The sequence below is a fragment of the Geotrypetes seraphini genome, chromosome 12, assembly GCF_902459505.1.
Source record: "Geotrypetes seraphini chromosome 12, aGeoSer1.1, whole genome shotgun sequence".
Classification (NCBI taxonomy): Eukaryota; Metazoa; Chordata; class Amphibia; order Gymnophiona; family Dermophiidae; genus Geotrypetes; species Geotrypetes seraphini.
The window spans coordinates 66,887,300-66,902,370 of NC_047095.1; the positions used below are offsets into that span (position 1 = coordinate 66,887,300).

At 44.2% G+C, this 15,071-nt stretch overlaps 1 protein-coding gene across 1 annotated transcript in view; it reads right to left on the reverse strand.

Moving 5' to 3' along the window:
- Positions 1 to 813: 813 nt before the first annotated feature.
- LOC117346678 (vitamin D3 hydroxylase-associated protein-like) overlaps positions 814 to 15,071 on the reverse strand; it is a 76,589-nt gene continuing 62,331 nt past the window's right edge. The window contains exons 13-15 of the mRNA XM_033916632.1: positions 10,119 to 10,227; positions 6,781 to 6,926; positions 814 to 1,225 (exon numbers count right to left, since the gene is read on the reverse strand). Coding sequence (XP_033772523.1) covers positions 1,097 to 1,225; positions 6,781 to 6,926; positions 10,119 to 10,227 — 384 coding nt within the window. The 3' untranslated portion in view covers positions 814 to 1,096. The remainder of the gene's footprint in view (positions 1,226 to 6,780; positions 6,927 to 10,118; positions 10,228 to 15,071) is intronic.

The window sequence follows — 15,071 nt, forward strand, 5'->3', positions numbered from 1 at the left end:
GACTGAGGTTGAAACAGACACTACAGAATGACAGTCTCTGGTATCCAGAGCAGATATTGTGATGTCATAATGCCTCATTCCACCAGTGCCTAAGAGCCAATCACATCACTGATGTCACAATGGCTTCATTATCCTTGGCTCACATAAGAATCAGAGTATGAATGGCCACAACCACTGACCCGCAAGCTTTGCTTTGAAGAATGCTGGTGTAGAAGGACCGAGGTTGAAATAGACACTAGAAAATGACATGGGATTATTTCCCACGGTGATGAATTTTGTCACCGTGTCATTCTCTACTAGGAATACTATGATCATCGGAGTTGCTACCACCGTGGCCTACAAACCACGCTACAGTTTTGTAAAAGGGGGAGGGTTAAATTGTTACAAAAACTACCCATATAAAGATAAAGAAATGTATTGGTGGGGCAGGAATAACATTAATAGAGCGTCTTAGAAAAAACTATTTCAGGATAATCCTTGCATGATCATCAGCGTACCCTCATAAATCCACCATTGAAGGGACAAGCCATTCATTTACAAATTTTGAGCCTTTTTTTTTTTTTAAGAGCATAAGTATAGCCTTACTGGGTCAAAGTAATGGTTTATCTAACCCGGTATCATGTTGCCAAAACCAAAATAGGAGCAACATTCCATACACAATCCCAAAGAATAGCAAGATTCCAAAATCCCAGAGAACAACAAGATTCTAGAACAATCCATGCTACCAATCCCAGGGCAAGCGGTGGCTTCCCCCATGTCTGTCTCGAGAGCAAACTATGGACTTTAACTCCAGGAACTTGTACAAACCTTTTTTTTAAACCTAGCAACGCTAACCACCGTTACCACATCCTCTGACAATGCGTTCCAGAGCTTAACTATTCTGAGTGAAAAGATATTTTCTCCTATTGTTTTTAAAAGTATTTCCCTCTAACTTCACTGAGCGTTCCATAGTTTTTGCCTCCTATTACAGAGATCGATCCTGGTTACATCTCAGAATTCTTCTGTAACAGGTTTTTCTAAGTTGCTCTGTTAATATTATTCCTGCGTTTAAGCAAAGCACCACTAACAAATGTTTGTAAGAGTGGTATACATGGGTTTATTTCTTTGTCCTCTTCTCCTGGGTCACCATTTCCACCTCTTTCATGAACCGCAGGCACAGTTCCTCCTGCCACGGTAATGCCACACACTGAACGGCCACGGGCAGCCCCACCCCTCCTTCCACAGCCTGCAGGGAAAGAAGAGATTGGCCATTACAAACACAAGACCTCAGGCAATCTTAAAAGCATTCATAAAGCTAAGACTTATATTCTGAATAATACAGTGGGCACCTTTGCTTCACCCTAGGTGTAAAAGAAATTAAATCCATGTCTTCAAGTGTTCTTGTGTTTCTGGTGCCTCTGCCTTTAATAAGTGTCATGTTTGTACAAAAGTCCAGGAAGGTACCACAGTATTAGCGGTCTGGGCCATGATTTGATCTGACCTATGGTTTCTAGAGATGTGTGCTCTTTCCCTATGCATCCTGCTGATTCACCCACTTTGGCGCATAAGGTGAAGGAGACCACAGAACTGCAATTACATTACATTGCGTGATTTCTATTCCGCTATTACCTTGCGGTTCAAGGCGGATTACAAAAGGAGTTATCTGGCCATTTCCAGAGGAATTGAAGAGTAGAGCGAGTTGCTTCAGAGAATTGGGACAGGTCTTGCATTGTTATTTTGTCTTCAAGGATTTCTTGAATAGGATTTCTTGAACGATTTGTAGTCTGGGGTCGTTATCAGTAAATTGGAGAGATGGTCGTCTAGTTTTGCTGCTTGTGTGGCTAGAAGGCCAACGTATAGTTTTTTCCATTTGACGCCTCTGATTGGGGGATGCGTGATTGGGGAATCCTACGGCATAGCGTTAATAAAAGCAACGGGGAAGCAGCGTGAATAGTTTGGTCTTCCTCAGTAATCTTCAGCATCAGATCCAGCGCTAGCACACTGGGATGGGAGTTGCATAATTGAGCTCCTAGGTATATATTCTGTGTGTTTTTATAAAGACATTAACGCTATGGCGAGACTTAAGGAACGTGAAATGCAGTAAGCACCGCAACTTAAAATAGTTAAACCGTGGGATGCACTGAGGTGTCCTGCACTAATTTGGTGATTTGCACACGCAAACCATGCACTAAAAAAATAATTTTAATTTTTCCACTAAGGGGGACACATGTGGTGGTGGAGCGAGGGCTTTTCTGCTCTAATCAGTGCGTCTGCATTTCCATGTGCTAATTAGCGAGTGAGTCTTACCACCTGCAAAATAGGTGATGGTAAGGGCTCCTATGTGAATTTTTGTTAATGGCAACATTAGCGCATGGCCTTTAATTCAGAAAACAGAAGGTCAGCCATCTCCAGCTGTGCTTAAAAGGGCCTTCAAGAATGGGAACGACCCGCACACGGGTGCACAAAGGCCTCTTTTTAGCGCATTTTAGTTAAAGGAGTCCATAATGTGGATCATCTACCCTGACACAATATATCTAAATGTGGGTCCATGTCAGTTGTTGGCTCCTGGTTGTTTTAGATACTGTATATACTCAAATATAAGTCGAGACCCCCATTCCCCCCCCCCCCCCAAGATATCAGGGAGCCCCAAGGAGCCTCTCTGGTCCAGGATAGGGTTACAATATTTGTGAAGACAAAAAAAGAGGATATATGACCCCACCCACAGCCCTGCCCACACACCACCCACTTCCTTAGTTCCCCTTCCCATCCTCTGTACCCTTTTAGTGCTTCTCTCTCTCTCCTTCCACCCCCCCCCCCCATGGGTGCCCCCTCTCTCCTTCCAATTTCTTCTCCTGCTATTCTTTCTCCCTCTCCCATCCAACACTACCCTACCCCATGCTCTTTTCTCCTGCACTCTCTCCATAATTCTTCTCCAGCCATCCGTCCCTCCCTTCATGCTTTCTCTAGCCCCTCTCCCTCCCTCTATGCTGTTTCTCCAGCCTCCCTCCCTCCATGCTGTTTCTCCAGTCCCCTACCTTCCCTCCTCTGACCTCCAATGCTGCTTCCCCTCATGATCTCTCTATCTCCCAATTCCCTCTCCTACCTCCTCCCTGGCCGGCCGCTATAATTTAATCTTTGGGCAGCTGGCAGCAGCAACAACAAGGTGAGCCTGTTACCGTCGGCCTGCCCCAGAAGCCACCTCTCTGAAAGTCCCGCCTATGTGGGAACAGGATGTCGCTGCCAGGGCAGGCTGCCAGTAATAGGCTCATTGTTGCTGCTGCCGCCAGCTGCTGGAAGATTAAATTACAGCGGCTGGCCAGGGAGGAGGTAGGAGAGAGAGATAGAGGTAGAGGTAGAGAGATTGTGAGGGGAAGCAGCATCGGAAGTCAGAGGAGGGAGGGTAGGGGAATGGAGAAACAGTAGGGAGAGAGGGAGGGGGCTGGAGAAATGGGTGGGGGAGTCGGGAGAGCCAGGTAAACCCAGACAGACTCCCCTATTTTTCAAAAATCGTCCGGGTACCCAGACAATCCTTGAAAAAGAGAACATGTCCAGGGTTTCCTGGACTTCTTGTAACCCTAGTCCAGGGAGGTTGGAGGTATCTCATATGGACTAGGGGAGGGGAAGGAAGGGGTGCTGTTTCAGGGGTTGATTATTTGGAACGCCATTGGTAGATGACTACACCAAAGAGCACGTGTTTAGCTATTAGCAGAGTAAGTTAAATTTCTATTATTTTCCAGAATAAATTGGAGATATTGAAGGTTTGTTTAATAAAATACTGCTAGATTTTTGCATAAAATGTATTTTTATTGTTATTTGATGACAGGAGAATGCTTTCCTATTCTCTCATGTTTGTAACACGATATTATTACCCAAAAAAACAATTAATGCAAATCAGAACAAATGGCTCCTCATCTTGACAGGAGTAGCCATGCAATTGATAATGAAAAACTGGAAAAGTTGGGATAACTTAAATGATAGGTTTTGGTGGGAATCTCTATGCCAGATTTATAAGTTTGAAAACATTAATTCTTTACAGCTGGGACACCATAGCAAATTCAAGGAAATTTGGGGCCCGTTAACAAAATATTGTAAGTTATGAATATGAATTATTATCATTATTATTATTATTGTTATTTCCCTTTGATTCATGAAAGATTGTTATACATATCCAGGAGGGGTGGGGGTGAAGGGGTTAAACAGTTTCATATTATTTGTTGGAATAGAGTGCAGTAGATTATATTACTTGATTGTTCATGTGTTTGCAATTTGTATTTGATGTCAAAAATGAATAAAGAATTATAAAAAAAAACCAAAAAAAACCACTGTATTACTGGGGTTCTAAAGAATCTGACCCCACTTGTTCTAATAAGCATATTGGAGACTCTATTTTTTTTTTCTGTACTGAGTTATTGTTCTTTTTTAATAAAACGGACTTGACTTAAAATGCATCATTGCTAAATGTGAAAAAAATAAAAGTTATAGTTATAATATCAAGAAATTTGCTCCATTGAGCAATAATAATAGCAAATTTTTAAGAAAATGGAGCTGTATGGAATCTGTGTCTTTGAGGGACCACTGGATGGGCTTTAAAATATATACTTTTTAATTATTTTCTGATCAAGCACAATCAGATTCATGGAGGGGAACTTCAACTCACGCCGTTTTTCCAATTTTAGGTTTTATCTGGATAACCCTACGAGGGAGTGCTGAAAAGTTCTCAGCCCAACCAATTAACTTCCTAAATTCTGAGCATTATTTTGCTACTGTGGCTGAAAAGAGTGTTCTCTTATTTCGTTAAGGGCCAATTTGCAGAAACATAATTCTATGTTTTGACCTTGTTTCAGATCATTGATTGACCCATATCCATGTCATTCTCTTCTTGGTTGGGCTGAGAATTTTTCTGCACCCCCTGGTAGTGTGAAGAGTTTCAGTCTCTGGTACCCAGAGGAGAGATTGTGATGTCATAATACCTCTATCCACCAATAAGAGCCAACCTCATCAGTGATGTCACAATGGCTGGATTGTCCTATACTTGGCTCACTTTTATTACATATGACGGGGTGCTGAATAGTTCTCAGCCCAACCAAGCAACTTCCTAATTCTGAGCGTTATTTTGCCACTGGAGCTGAGAAGAGCGTTATCTTATTTCGTTAAGTGCCAATTTGCATTAAAAAATTGTATGTTTTGACCTTGTTTCAGATCATTGATTGACCCATATCCATGTCATTTTCTTCTTGGTTGGGCTGAGAACTTTTCAGCAACCCCTCGTAAAACTTTAAAGACAAGACTTTAAAGCATCTTCTATTGCAATGTATTGAATAGGTAACCAGTGTAAATATAATAAATTAACTGTTTTGCTAGAGAATTAAAAAAAACTAAAAAAAAACAAAGGAGCAGGAGCAGACCACTTATTTTGTAATTTCAAAGTCTTTTATCCAAACACCAGCAAAACATTATACATATATAACAAAAGTAATTCAACTATGTGTTATAAAGGCTGTTTCCAAACCAACTAAAGGTACATCACTAACCAGGGCAGGACTAATTCGTCGAGGGCCCCTAGCCACACAAGTACACTGGGCCCCCTTCCTAGAGAACTCCATTCCTCAGATCAGCTGCTCTTATCTGCACCCTTCTCCTCCACTGCCAATTCCAGACTTGCTTCCTTTCCTCTAGCTGCCCCTTATACCTGGAATAACTTACCCGAGTTTGTCTGCCAGGCCTCTTCCCTTTCCTTGTTTAAAAGCAGACTGAAAACCTGCCTTTTTGATATAGCCTCCAATCCATAACCCTACTCCCCACCAACCTAGCCAGCAGATTAACGGTTTTCCTTAACTGTATCCATGACATCCTGTTTGTCTGTCTTGTCTGTTTAGATTGTAAGCTCTTTTGAGCATGGACTGTTTTATGGGGGAGGGGGGGGGTTGTGACTCTGTACACCGCTGCGTACACCTGGTAGCGCTATAGAAATAATTCATAGCAGTAGTAGTAGTGTGAAGAGTTTCAGTCTTTGGGAAGCAGAGCAGAGATGGTGACATCATAATGCCTCATTCCACCAATAAGAGCCAACTTCTTCAGTGATGTCACAATGGCTTGGTTGTCCTATACTTGGCTCACTTTTACTACATTTTGATTTCTAGAGTGGCTCAGTGGTTAAAGCTACAGCCTCAGCACCCTGAGGTTATGGGTTCAAACCCACGCTGCTCCTTGTGACCTTGGGTAAGTCACTTAATCCCCCCCATTGCCCCAGGTACATTAGATAGATTGTGAGCCCATTGGGACAGAGGGAAAAATGCTTGAGTACCTGAATAAATTCATGTAAACAATTCCGAGCTCCCCAGGGAGAACGGTATAGAAAATTAAATGAATGAACAACTGATTGGCCAAACGGCTCTATTAGATGGGAAAGTTAAAAGCTTATTGTGTCCTGGTAAGTAAGTAATTTACAGGTATGCATCGTTGAATAAAATGGATTTTAATTCTCTTTTAAGTTATTCAAGGGAGTGTTGTTGATGGGTAGCGCGTTCCAAAGACAGGGTCCCTGGACCGAGAAAATGATGCTGCGGATGACAAGCCGCCTTCGGTTACTCGATCGAAGCGATCGAGAGGGTGTGTAAGGTGCTGCACCAGAATTTAGCGTCTTATACGATTGGCACCTGCTGAGATGAATTACCGTGAAATGAGTGTCGGCTGACGTTTGCAATGTGACAATCTGTCCCTGGTCATGGCACTGAGGGGCTGGAGAACTCGCAAAGAGAACTAGGCCTCAAAGCCTATTTACTCATTTTCGCACAGACTGACCTTTTTTAGGGTTCTGTCCCAGGCATCGTTGTAATGTCCCTTGTAGTACCTCAGCGCATCCTCATCTTCCTCGGTCACTCTTGTTACGGGCACGACGCCAGCTGGGAAGTTCAGGACGTTGTAGAGCATCGTATACGAAATGCCAGCTGCAAGAGGTAACACACAAGCAAGAGTTTCAAGTTTCAAGTTCAAGTTTCAAGTTTATTCATTATTTGATTGATCGCCTATCATAATTACTAAGCGATTTACATATACAAAGAATACAGGATAAAACAATAACAATAATATAAATAAAAATATAAAAATCATTTAAATACTAGACAAATTACTACAGGAAACACTGGGATAGAGGGGAAAGAAATACAATTTATAATAGGAAAGGAGAGAACATTGAGGGTAAATTACAAAAGGAAAGGGAAAAACAAAATAAATTTGGAAATAATATTTTTAGATGACTAGTATGAATGGTAGTAATAAAGAGCAATTAGCATTTCAATTAAGTATTGAAAGCGTCTTTAAAAAGAAAGCTCTTAAGTTGGCTTTTGAATTTATCAAGATTTTTCTCTACCCTTAAATATAATGGGAGAGAATTCCATGTTTGTGGTGCTGTAACGGTGAAAATATATTGTCTTCAGGTATTTATGAATTTAACCCTTTCAGGACTAAGGGACATATTTGTCCCATAACTTTAAAATCCTATCAATTTTGATTGGGATAGTCTACAGTTCTAAATTTGATATGTACGGATTCCATAGGATACTGCCTTTATGTAAACAAACTGGTTCCGACATTCATTCATTAGCGTCGTTGCCAGATTGACGAGAAGATTCACTTGCCACACTGTCCATAAGCCAGAAGTGTGATTTTTTTTAAAAAAATAATGATATTTCACAAAAAAAATCAATTTTTTTGGCATCTGCAAGCCCTTTTTACCATAAAAATGTCGTCAAAACCACAAAAATTGGCCTACGATCCTTATGGTCCTGAAAGGGTTAAGAGTAGGAATAACCAATAACAGCTGTTCATTGGATCGTAAAGTTTTTTGAGAAGAGTATGGAATTAAGTCTTTATAAATAAATGATGGAGTTTTGTGTAGCAACGATTTAAAGGTGAGTAAAGATAATTTATACAATATTCGGTGTGCACAAGTTGAAGGCCGACTGGGCGCTGGAAAGCAAAACTCACCTGAATTCGCTTCAATACTATGACAATCTAAAGCAGGTAAAGAGCCTCTTTAGTAACTGGACTGTGTTCTCAAGCTAGTTAATAGTTGTCCAAAGTGAGGGAATTTAAGTACAGAGCTAGAATGCTAGATTTTCAGGGCGGCTACACAGCTATCCATTTCTTATGAAGTACAGTGCTCCCCTGATATTTGCGGGGGTTCTGTTCCAGGAACCCCGGCGAATGCTGAAAAGCCGCAAATATGGTTTTTAGCAGGGGGAGATAGGAGAGGACAGTCAGAGCGGCAGGAGAGGGCAGCCGGAGCGCCGGCGAGTGCAGAAAATCACTCGCGGTATGCTCCGACCGCCTCTTCCTGCACTACAGTCGGGCCTCACCAATCAGGAGCTGCTTTGATTGGCGAGGCCCGACTGTAGTGCAGGAAGAGGCGGTCGGAGCATACCGCGAGTGATTTCCTTCACTCGCCGGCGCTCCGGCTGCTCTCTCCTGCCCGGTCATTCGCGGTTAGAAAATCTGCGAATGACCGGGACCGTGAACAGCAAACCGCAAATGACCGGGGGAACCCTGTACAGTAAAACCTTGGATTGCAAGTAACTTGGTTTGCAAGTGTTTTGCAAGACAAGCAAGACATCTGATTAAATTTTAACTTGTTATATAAGCAAAGTCTTGCAATACGAGTACGTACAGTATACACGCGTCACATCATCACAACTGAGCCGATGGTTCTTCTCTCTCTCTCTCTCTCTCTGACAAGCAAGGTCTTGCAATACGAGTACATACAGTATTTTGTTTTGAAGTTTTGAGGTTGTGGAGTTTCCATTATTTCATAGGGGAAATTCGCTTTGATATACGAGTGTTTTGGGTTACAAGAATGTTTTCGGAACAAATTATAATAATAATAATAATAACTTTATTTTTGTATACCGCCATACCCCGAAGAGTTCTAGGCGGTTCACATTAGTTAGACAGAGATTACAAGTGGTTACATATCAAATTGATCATAGAGTTGCAAACAGCAAGGAGAAAAGTAGGGGAGAGAGGAGGGAGATGGGGGAGGGGAGTAGATCAGAAGGGGGGGGGAGGAGGAGGATAGAAAAAGGGCATTAAGGGTCTTGGTCTCGAAATAGGTGAGTTTTGAGTAGTTTTCTAAAGCCGAGGTAGTTGTAGGCCTACCAAGGTTTATGGTACTTATGTTTAGACATGGAAGTAATTCTCCATAGGAAGAATGACCTAGTGGTTGGGGCTGCTCAGTGGTATAGTTAGGTGAGTGGAGGATGGAGCACCCTAAACATTGTTTTTGCAGGGGACGCTGGTGCTAACACCTCTCCTCATCTTCACCCCCCACCCCCACCCTCACCCCGCGTTCTTTATTCATTTAAAAACTTTCAACAAGTAATTCATTATACAGTCATATACACTATAATCAAACTATAACTTCACCCTTCCATCCTTCTTCCAATATAATCATATAATTTTATACATATAAAATCCTCCCCCCCTCCCCTTAAACTTCAATAATCAAAAGGAGAGAAATAAATTATTAATGAGCAACATTTTCCAGGTACTGCTCGTCCCAGCCTTGGTTCCATTTTGACATCATAAGCAGCGCTGTACGTTTTGACATTTATAAACGGTCCCTGCTCGGAAGAGCGTACACTCTAACTTGGACAGACCGACAGACATATAGGGTTGGGGTTGCAGAACCCAAGTTGAGAAGAGTTAGGAGTCGAAAGCACTCTCAAAGAGGTGGGCTTTTAACTGGTTCTTGAATACTGCCAGAGACGGAGCCCACCGTAGGGATTCGGGCTTGATCCAAGCATACGGCACAGCAAGGCAGAAGGGACGGAGTCTGGAGTTGGCAGCTGAAGAGAAGGGCACATTTAGGATGGACTTACCAGCTGAGTGGAGCTCACGGGATGGGGATGGGGGACACAGGGGAAGATAAGTGAAGAGATCTCTTTAAATCTCTGTTTAAATCTCTTAAAGGGGGTCTTCCTTTAGAGTGAAGGCAATTAAGCGATGGTTTGCAGTGATAAGAGACACAAGACACTCTCCAGTCACACTGTTACCTTCAGCTATACAGCAACCATAACACTGGACACTGGATACCTTGACCCAGTGGCATTTCATTGCTAAAATAAAAATCAGAAAGCTCCTACCGAACAGTTTTCCGGGATATCCAATGTTAAAGGCGGGACCCAACATGGGACATAGCAAAACATCCAGATCTAGCCTTCTCCACTCAGTTATAAACTCCTGGCAGTAGGTCTAGAAGGAGAGAAATGGGCGCACCCGTCAGAAATACCGCTCACAAAAAAGATTCTTATCTAGAGATGTTCGGCACGGTGACCCGTCAACTGCGCCCTGAAGGTGGATACTATTTTGTCTTTTTGAGGGTTACAAAGTAACCCTCTTTTTTGAGGGGGGCCCCCACCCCACTCCACTACACTTAAAAGATTCACTTGCTATCTAGTGTTAGGGTAAGGTTTACATCATGATTATGGGAACCTTTTACATCAGTGGATATCTGGAAGGCCCTGATTTGCTCAGACTCCTCAGGCCCCGCCCCTTGGGAGGGGCCTGAGGAGTCTGAGCAAATCAGGGCCTTCCAGATATCCACTTATGGCAGATTCAGTCACGGGCTGCAATTGTCGTGCGCGTACTTGTCCCTGCAGACAACGGTGGGGGCGCATTTGTCGGAGTGCAATTGCCGTGCGTGGATTTGGCGATGCACCGTTTGGTACGATACAGGTGGCGCTGCCGTGGTTGGGACTCCTACTGCTATTTATCATTTCTAGAGTGCTGAAAGGCGTGCACGGCATTGCATATTTAATCTTCAGTAGACGGTCCCTGCTCAGAAGAGCTTACAATCTAATGTGGACAGAAAGACAGGACATCTCAGGGTTGGGGAGTTTCTGTTAGAAGGAATGATACAATGGGTATAGGTAGTGGCGTCGTGAGGGTAGGAGGCGCCGGGGCCCTCCCTTCCGCCCCTGTACCTCGTTAAATCGTCACCAGCGTGAGCAGCTTCTTCAGGCTGTAGCTCACATCAGAGTTGGCTTTCCCTCTGATGTCGCTTCCTGGCCCCATGACCCCAAAGTGATTTCAGAGGGGAGCAAGGCCAGCGCAAGCAACGGGCCTGAGAACTTGCTCGCGCTGGTGAAAATTTAAAGAGGTATGGGGTGGGGGGGGTGGAACGAAGGGTGAGAGTGTAGAATGGGGAGCCCCCTTTTCTACGCCACTGGGGTATAGGTATCTGACAGTGAGTGGGAGTTAAGTGGGCTGTTCTGGACTGGCTGCATGCTATCTTATAGTCTCGCTCTTAAAGTGGTTTCAAACCTTTGGAACGTCTACCGTCTCCATCGTATATTAAGATCTGAGGGATGTGTCAGCACAATAGTTGCACACCTCATCATTAATTAGTGACGGTGGGGTCTAAAGAGCTGGTGCAAAGTTATTAGGGACTCAAGCCTTGATAAAACACAGGGTGAAACATGTTGCGACGTTACATCAGACAATGTATTAGGCTTCCCGAAAGATCTTACACAAATTCCTTGAGATCTATAAAGCGAGAAGAGAGCTTAGAGACGTAAATGGGATGAAATTAAGTTTGCAGGGTAGAATGTCGACTAGGCATGCTAGAATCGGAGCACCAATGATATCTGTGGCTGGCGTAGAACTATGGAATCCTGCGGTTTTGTATGGGGAGGAGGAATTTTAAGAAAATGCTGAAAACTCAATTATTTGCCAGCGTCTTCTTATGCTAAGGGATATTTCAGCTGATAATCGCCTTTTAGAATTTTTTTTGACAGCAATGTATAATTTAAAGCTTGCTTGTACAGTGGTGCCTCACACAACGAACTTAATCCGTTCCAGGAGCAAGTTTGTTATGTGAAACGTTCGTTGTGTGAAACGCGTTTTCCCATAAGAATACCTGTAAAACAAAATAATTCGTTCTGCAGCCCTACATTTCCCTCCCTCCACCTCACCTCACATGCAGAGCCTGCCAGCCTTCTCCCTCACCCAGCCGCACGATCTCAAAAAGCTGTGCACGCGCAGCTGCTGGAGTTGATCAATGTTCTCCTCTCCTGCAACTTCCGGTTTCCGGTTGCGTCAGAGGAGAAGATTGAACAACAGAGCATGCGCGCATGTGCTGCTCTTTGAAAGTGTGTGGCTGGCCGAAAAAGAAAGCCGGAAAACTCGGTTTTTAAGGTAAGGTGGAGGGTGCTGCTGTTCCCGGCTCACATTAGAAAGCGGCGAGAGTAGTTCCGCCCCCCCCCGGGCCCCTCGGGCGACTTCGTTGTGTGAAACGAAGTTCGTTATAGGGAGCAAGACAAAAAGTTCGTTATGCGCAGCGTTCGCTGTACGAGGCGTCCGTTATGCGAGGCACCACTGTATTTCTGAACTGATTGAATTTGCGCTCTGTTTATAACAGGGACGATTAATGATGTTTTTTAGACATGTCTATGTTATATGTGGATTTTATGTACATGATATGGAAACCGCATAGTTGTATGCAGTATATAAATTTTTTAATAAATATATCCTTACTTTAGAGACCACAAAGCTAAGTACTCTTTGAAAGTACATAAATTCATATTTATATAAATACAAACTTATTGATTAAACAGTGCCTCTCAAACTTTCTCGAGCTGGGGCACGCTAAAGGTAGTGGCCAACGGTTTGAGGCACTCAGAAGTGCGCAGACGTCGCCGTGATGAAATCGCGCACCTGTGTGACATCATCATGTCGACGTTCACGCATGTGTAGAGGCCCTCCAGATGGGCGTGCCAGCAGTAGGAGAGGCACCAGCTGATTGCCTTCAGCAGTGTTTCTCAACGACTTCAAGCTAAGTACCCCCTAAGTCTAACAAATATCCCCAACCACAGACCACCCTAGGCCCACCCAGGCTTTGTCCCAGATCCCACCCCCTTTACTAATTGTAATGCAATTTTTTCCATTCATTTTTCATATACACACAATATACACAAAACTGACACATTTCAATTACTATATTGAAAATAAAATCATTTTACCTACCGGCGATCCTCTGCAGGCTGCAGTAATTAGCTTTAAAGGTGAGACCAGGAGGCCAGGGGGGAAGCTGGAGGATGCTAGAGAGAAGGGGGGAAACATGCAGGCCTTTGGCGAATCGGGCAGCGCTGGCGCTATACTGCTTAGGGAAGTCAGCTGGCAGGTGCCTCTCTTCCTCCTCAGTGTGCCGTGGCACACTTGGAATCTCAGGAGCTGCTTCAGGAAGATCCTGACAACGAGGTACAGGAGGTTGTTCAGCAGACGGTTCCAGTTCCGGAGTCAACAGATCGAACCACCCCTAAGAAGCGCAGGGTGGTAGTCATCGGGGATTCGCTACTAAGGGGCACCGAGGGACCAATTTGTAGACCACACCTGCAATCAAGAGAGGTCTGCTGTTTGCCAGGGGCCAGGATCCGGGATGTAACTACTTGCCTGGACAGACTCATCAAGCCCAGAGACCACTTCCCCATGATTCTCATCCACGTCGGAACCAATGACACCGCCAGGAGCACCGCGGAGAGCATACCCGATGACTTCAGAGCCCTGGGTGAGAAGCTGAGGAGGATGGATGCGCAGGTGGTCTTCTCCTCGATCCTCCCAGTGAGGGACAAGGGCAGGGCCAGGGAGGATCGCATCCGGAGGGCGAACGACTGGCTGCGAGGATGGTGCAAGGAGATGAACTTTGGGTTCCTGCACCATGGAGAGGCACTGCAGGGATTACAGGGACCAGACGGGTTACACCTGACCAGAAGAGGGAAGAACGTCCTGGGACACCGCTTAGCCCGCCTACTTCACAAGGCTTTAAACTAGGTAAGTTGGGGGAGGGTACTGGCACAAACAACCTACTTGACGAGCTAAGCTACCAATTTCTTCTTGAGACTGAAGTAAGGGAGACTAAAGAAAGTAAACACTATAATTCAGGGTCACATTATAATTCTGGATCACATTGTTATGCTGGGGCTAAGGGGAGTATACATTGTAAATCTGGGTCTAAGGGGAGTTCAAATTGTAATTCTGGATCTAGGAGGGGTGCACACTGTGATTCTGGGACTAGGAGAAGTACACATTGTAATTCTGGGTCCAGCGAAAGAATACACACTGCAAACTATATTATAGGAAGTCAAGTTGCTCAAGAGGGAATACCCCCACAGAGTACACACAATTCTGAGTCTGGGTTAGCCATAAACTGTAGTTTTGGGTATGGGGAGTCCGGGAAAGGTGCACATTGCAGCTCTGGGTCTAGGAAGAATACGAGACATGCAAATAATGCTAAAGGTGGCCTAGCTGCTATAGCAGGAATGTCCCCACTGAGACATAACAAACATACAACATGGAGGGCTATGTACGTCAACGCCCACAGTCTGGGAAACAAGATCCTGGAACTGGAAACAGAAATGATAAATGCCGACTTGGATGTGGTGGCGATATCTGAGACCTGGCTCACAGACTCCCACGGGTGGGACATGGTCATACCGGGTTACAACTTGCTTCGCCGGGACAGGGAGGGCAAAATGGGAGGAGGTGTAGCATTATATACTAAAGATGACATTAAAGTCACCAGAATCACAGATGTACGGTACACTGGAGAATCCCTTTGGGTAAATTTGGCCAGAGGGAAGGACAAATGCTTGTATCTTGGCGTAGTATACAGACCCCCAAGACAACAGGATGACCAAGATATGGAATTAATCGGAGATATAGAGAATATCACCTTGCGTGGGGACACAGTATTGTTAGGTGACTTCAACATGCCTGATGTGGATTGGGTCACGCTTTCCTCTGCTTCATGCAGCAGCAGGAGGCTATTAAATTCCTTGAAGGGAGCAAGACTAAGGCAACTAGTGTTGGAACCAACAAGGGATCAGGCAATCCTAGACCTGATACTTACCAATGGAGAAAGTGTCACAGAGGTCTCGGTGGGCGACACATTGGCCTCCAGCGACCACAACATGGTATGGTTCAATCTCAGAAAAGGTTTCACTAAATCTACCACACTAACCAAGGTCCTTAAATTCAAGGACACAAACTTCAAAGAAATGGGAGACTTCGTTCACCAGGTGCTACAAAGCCAAACAGAA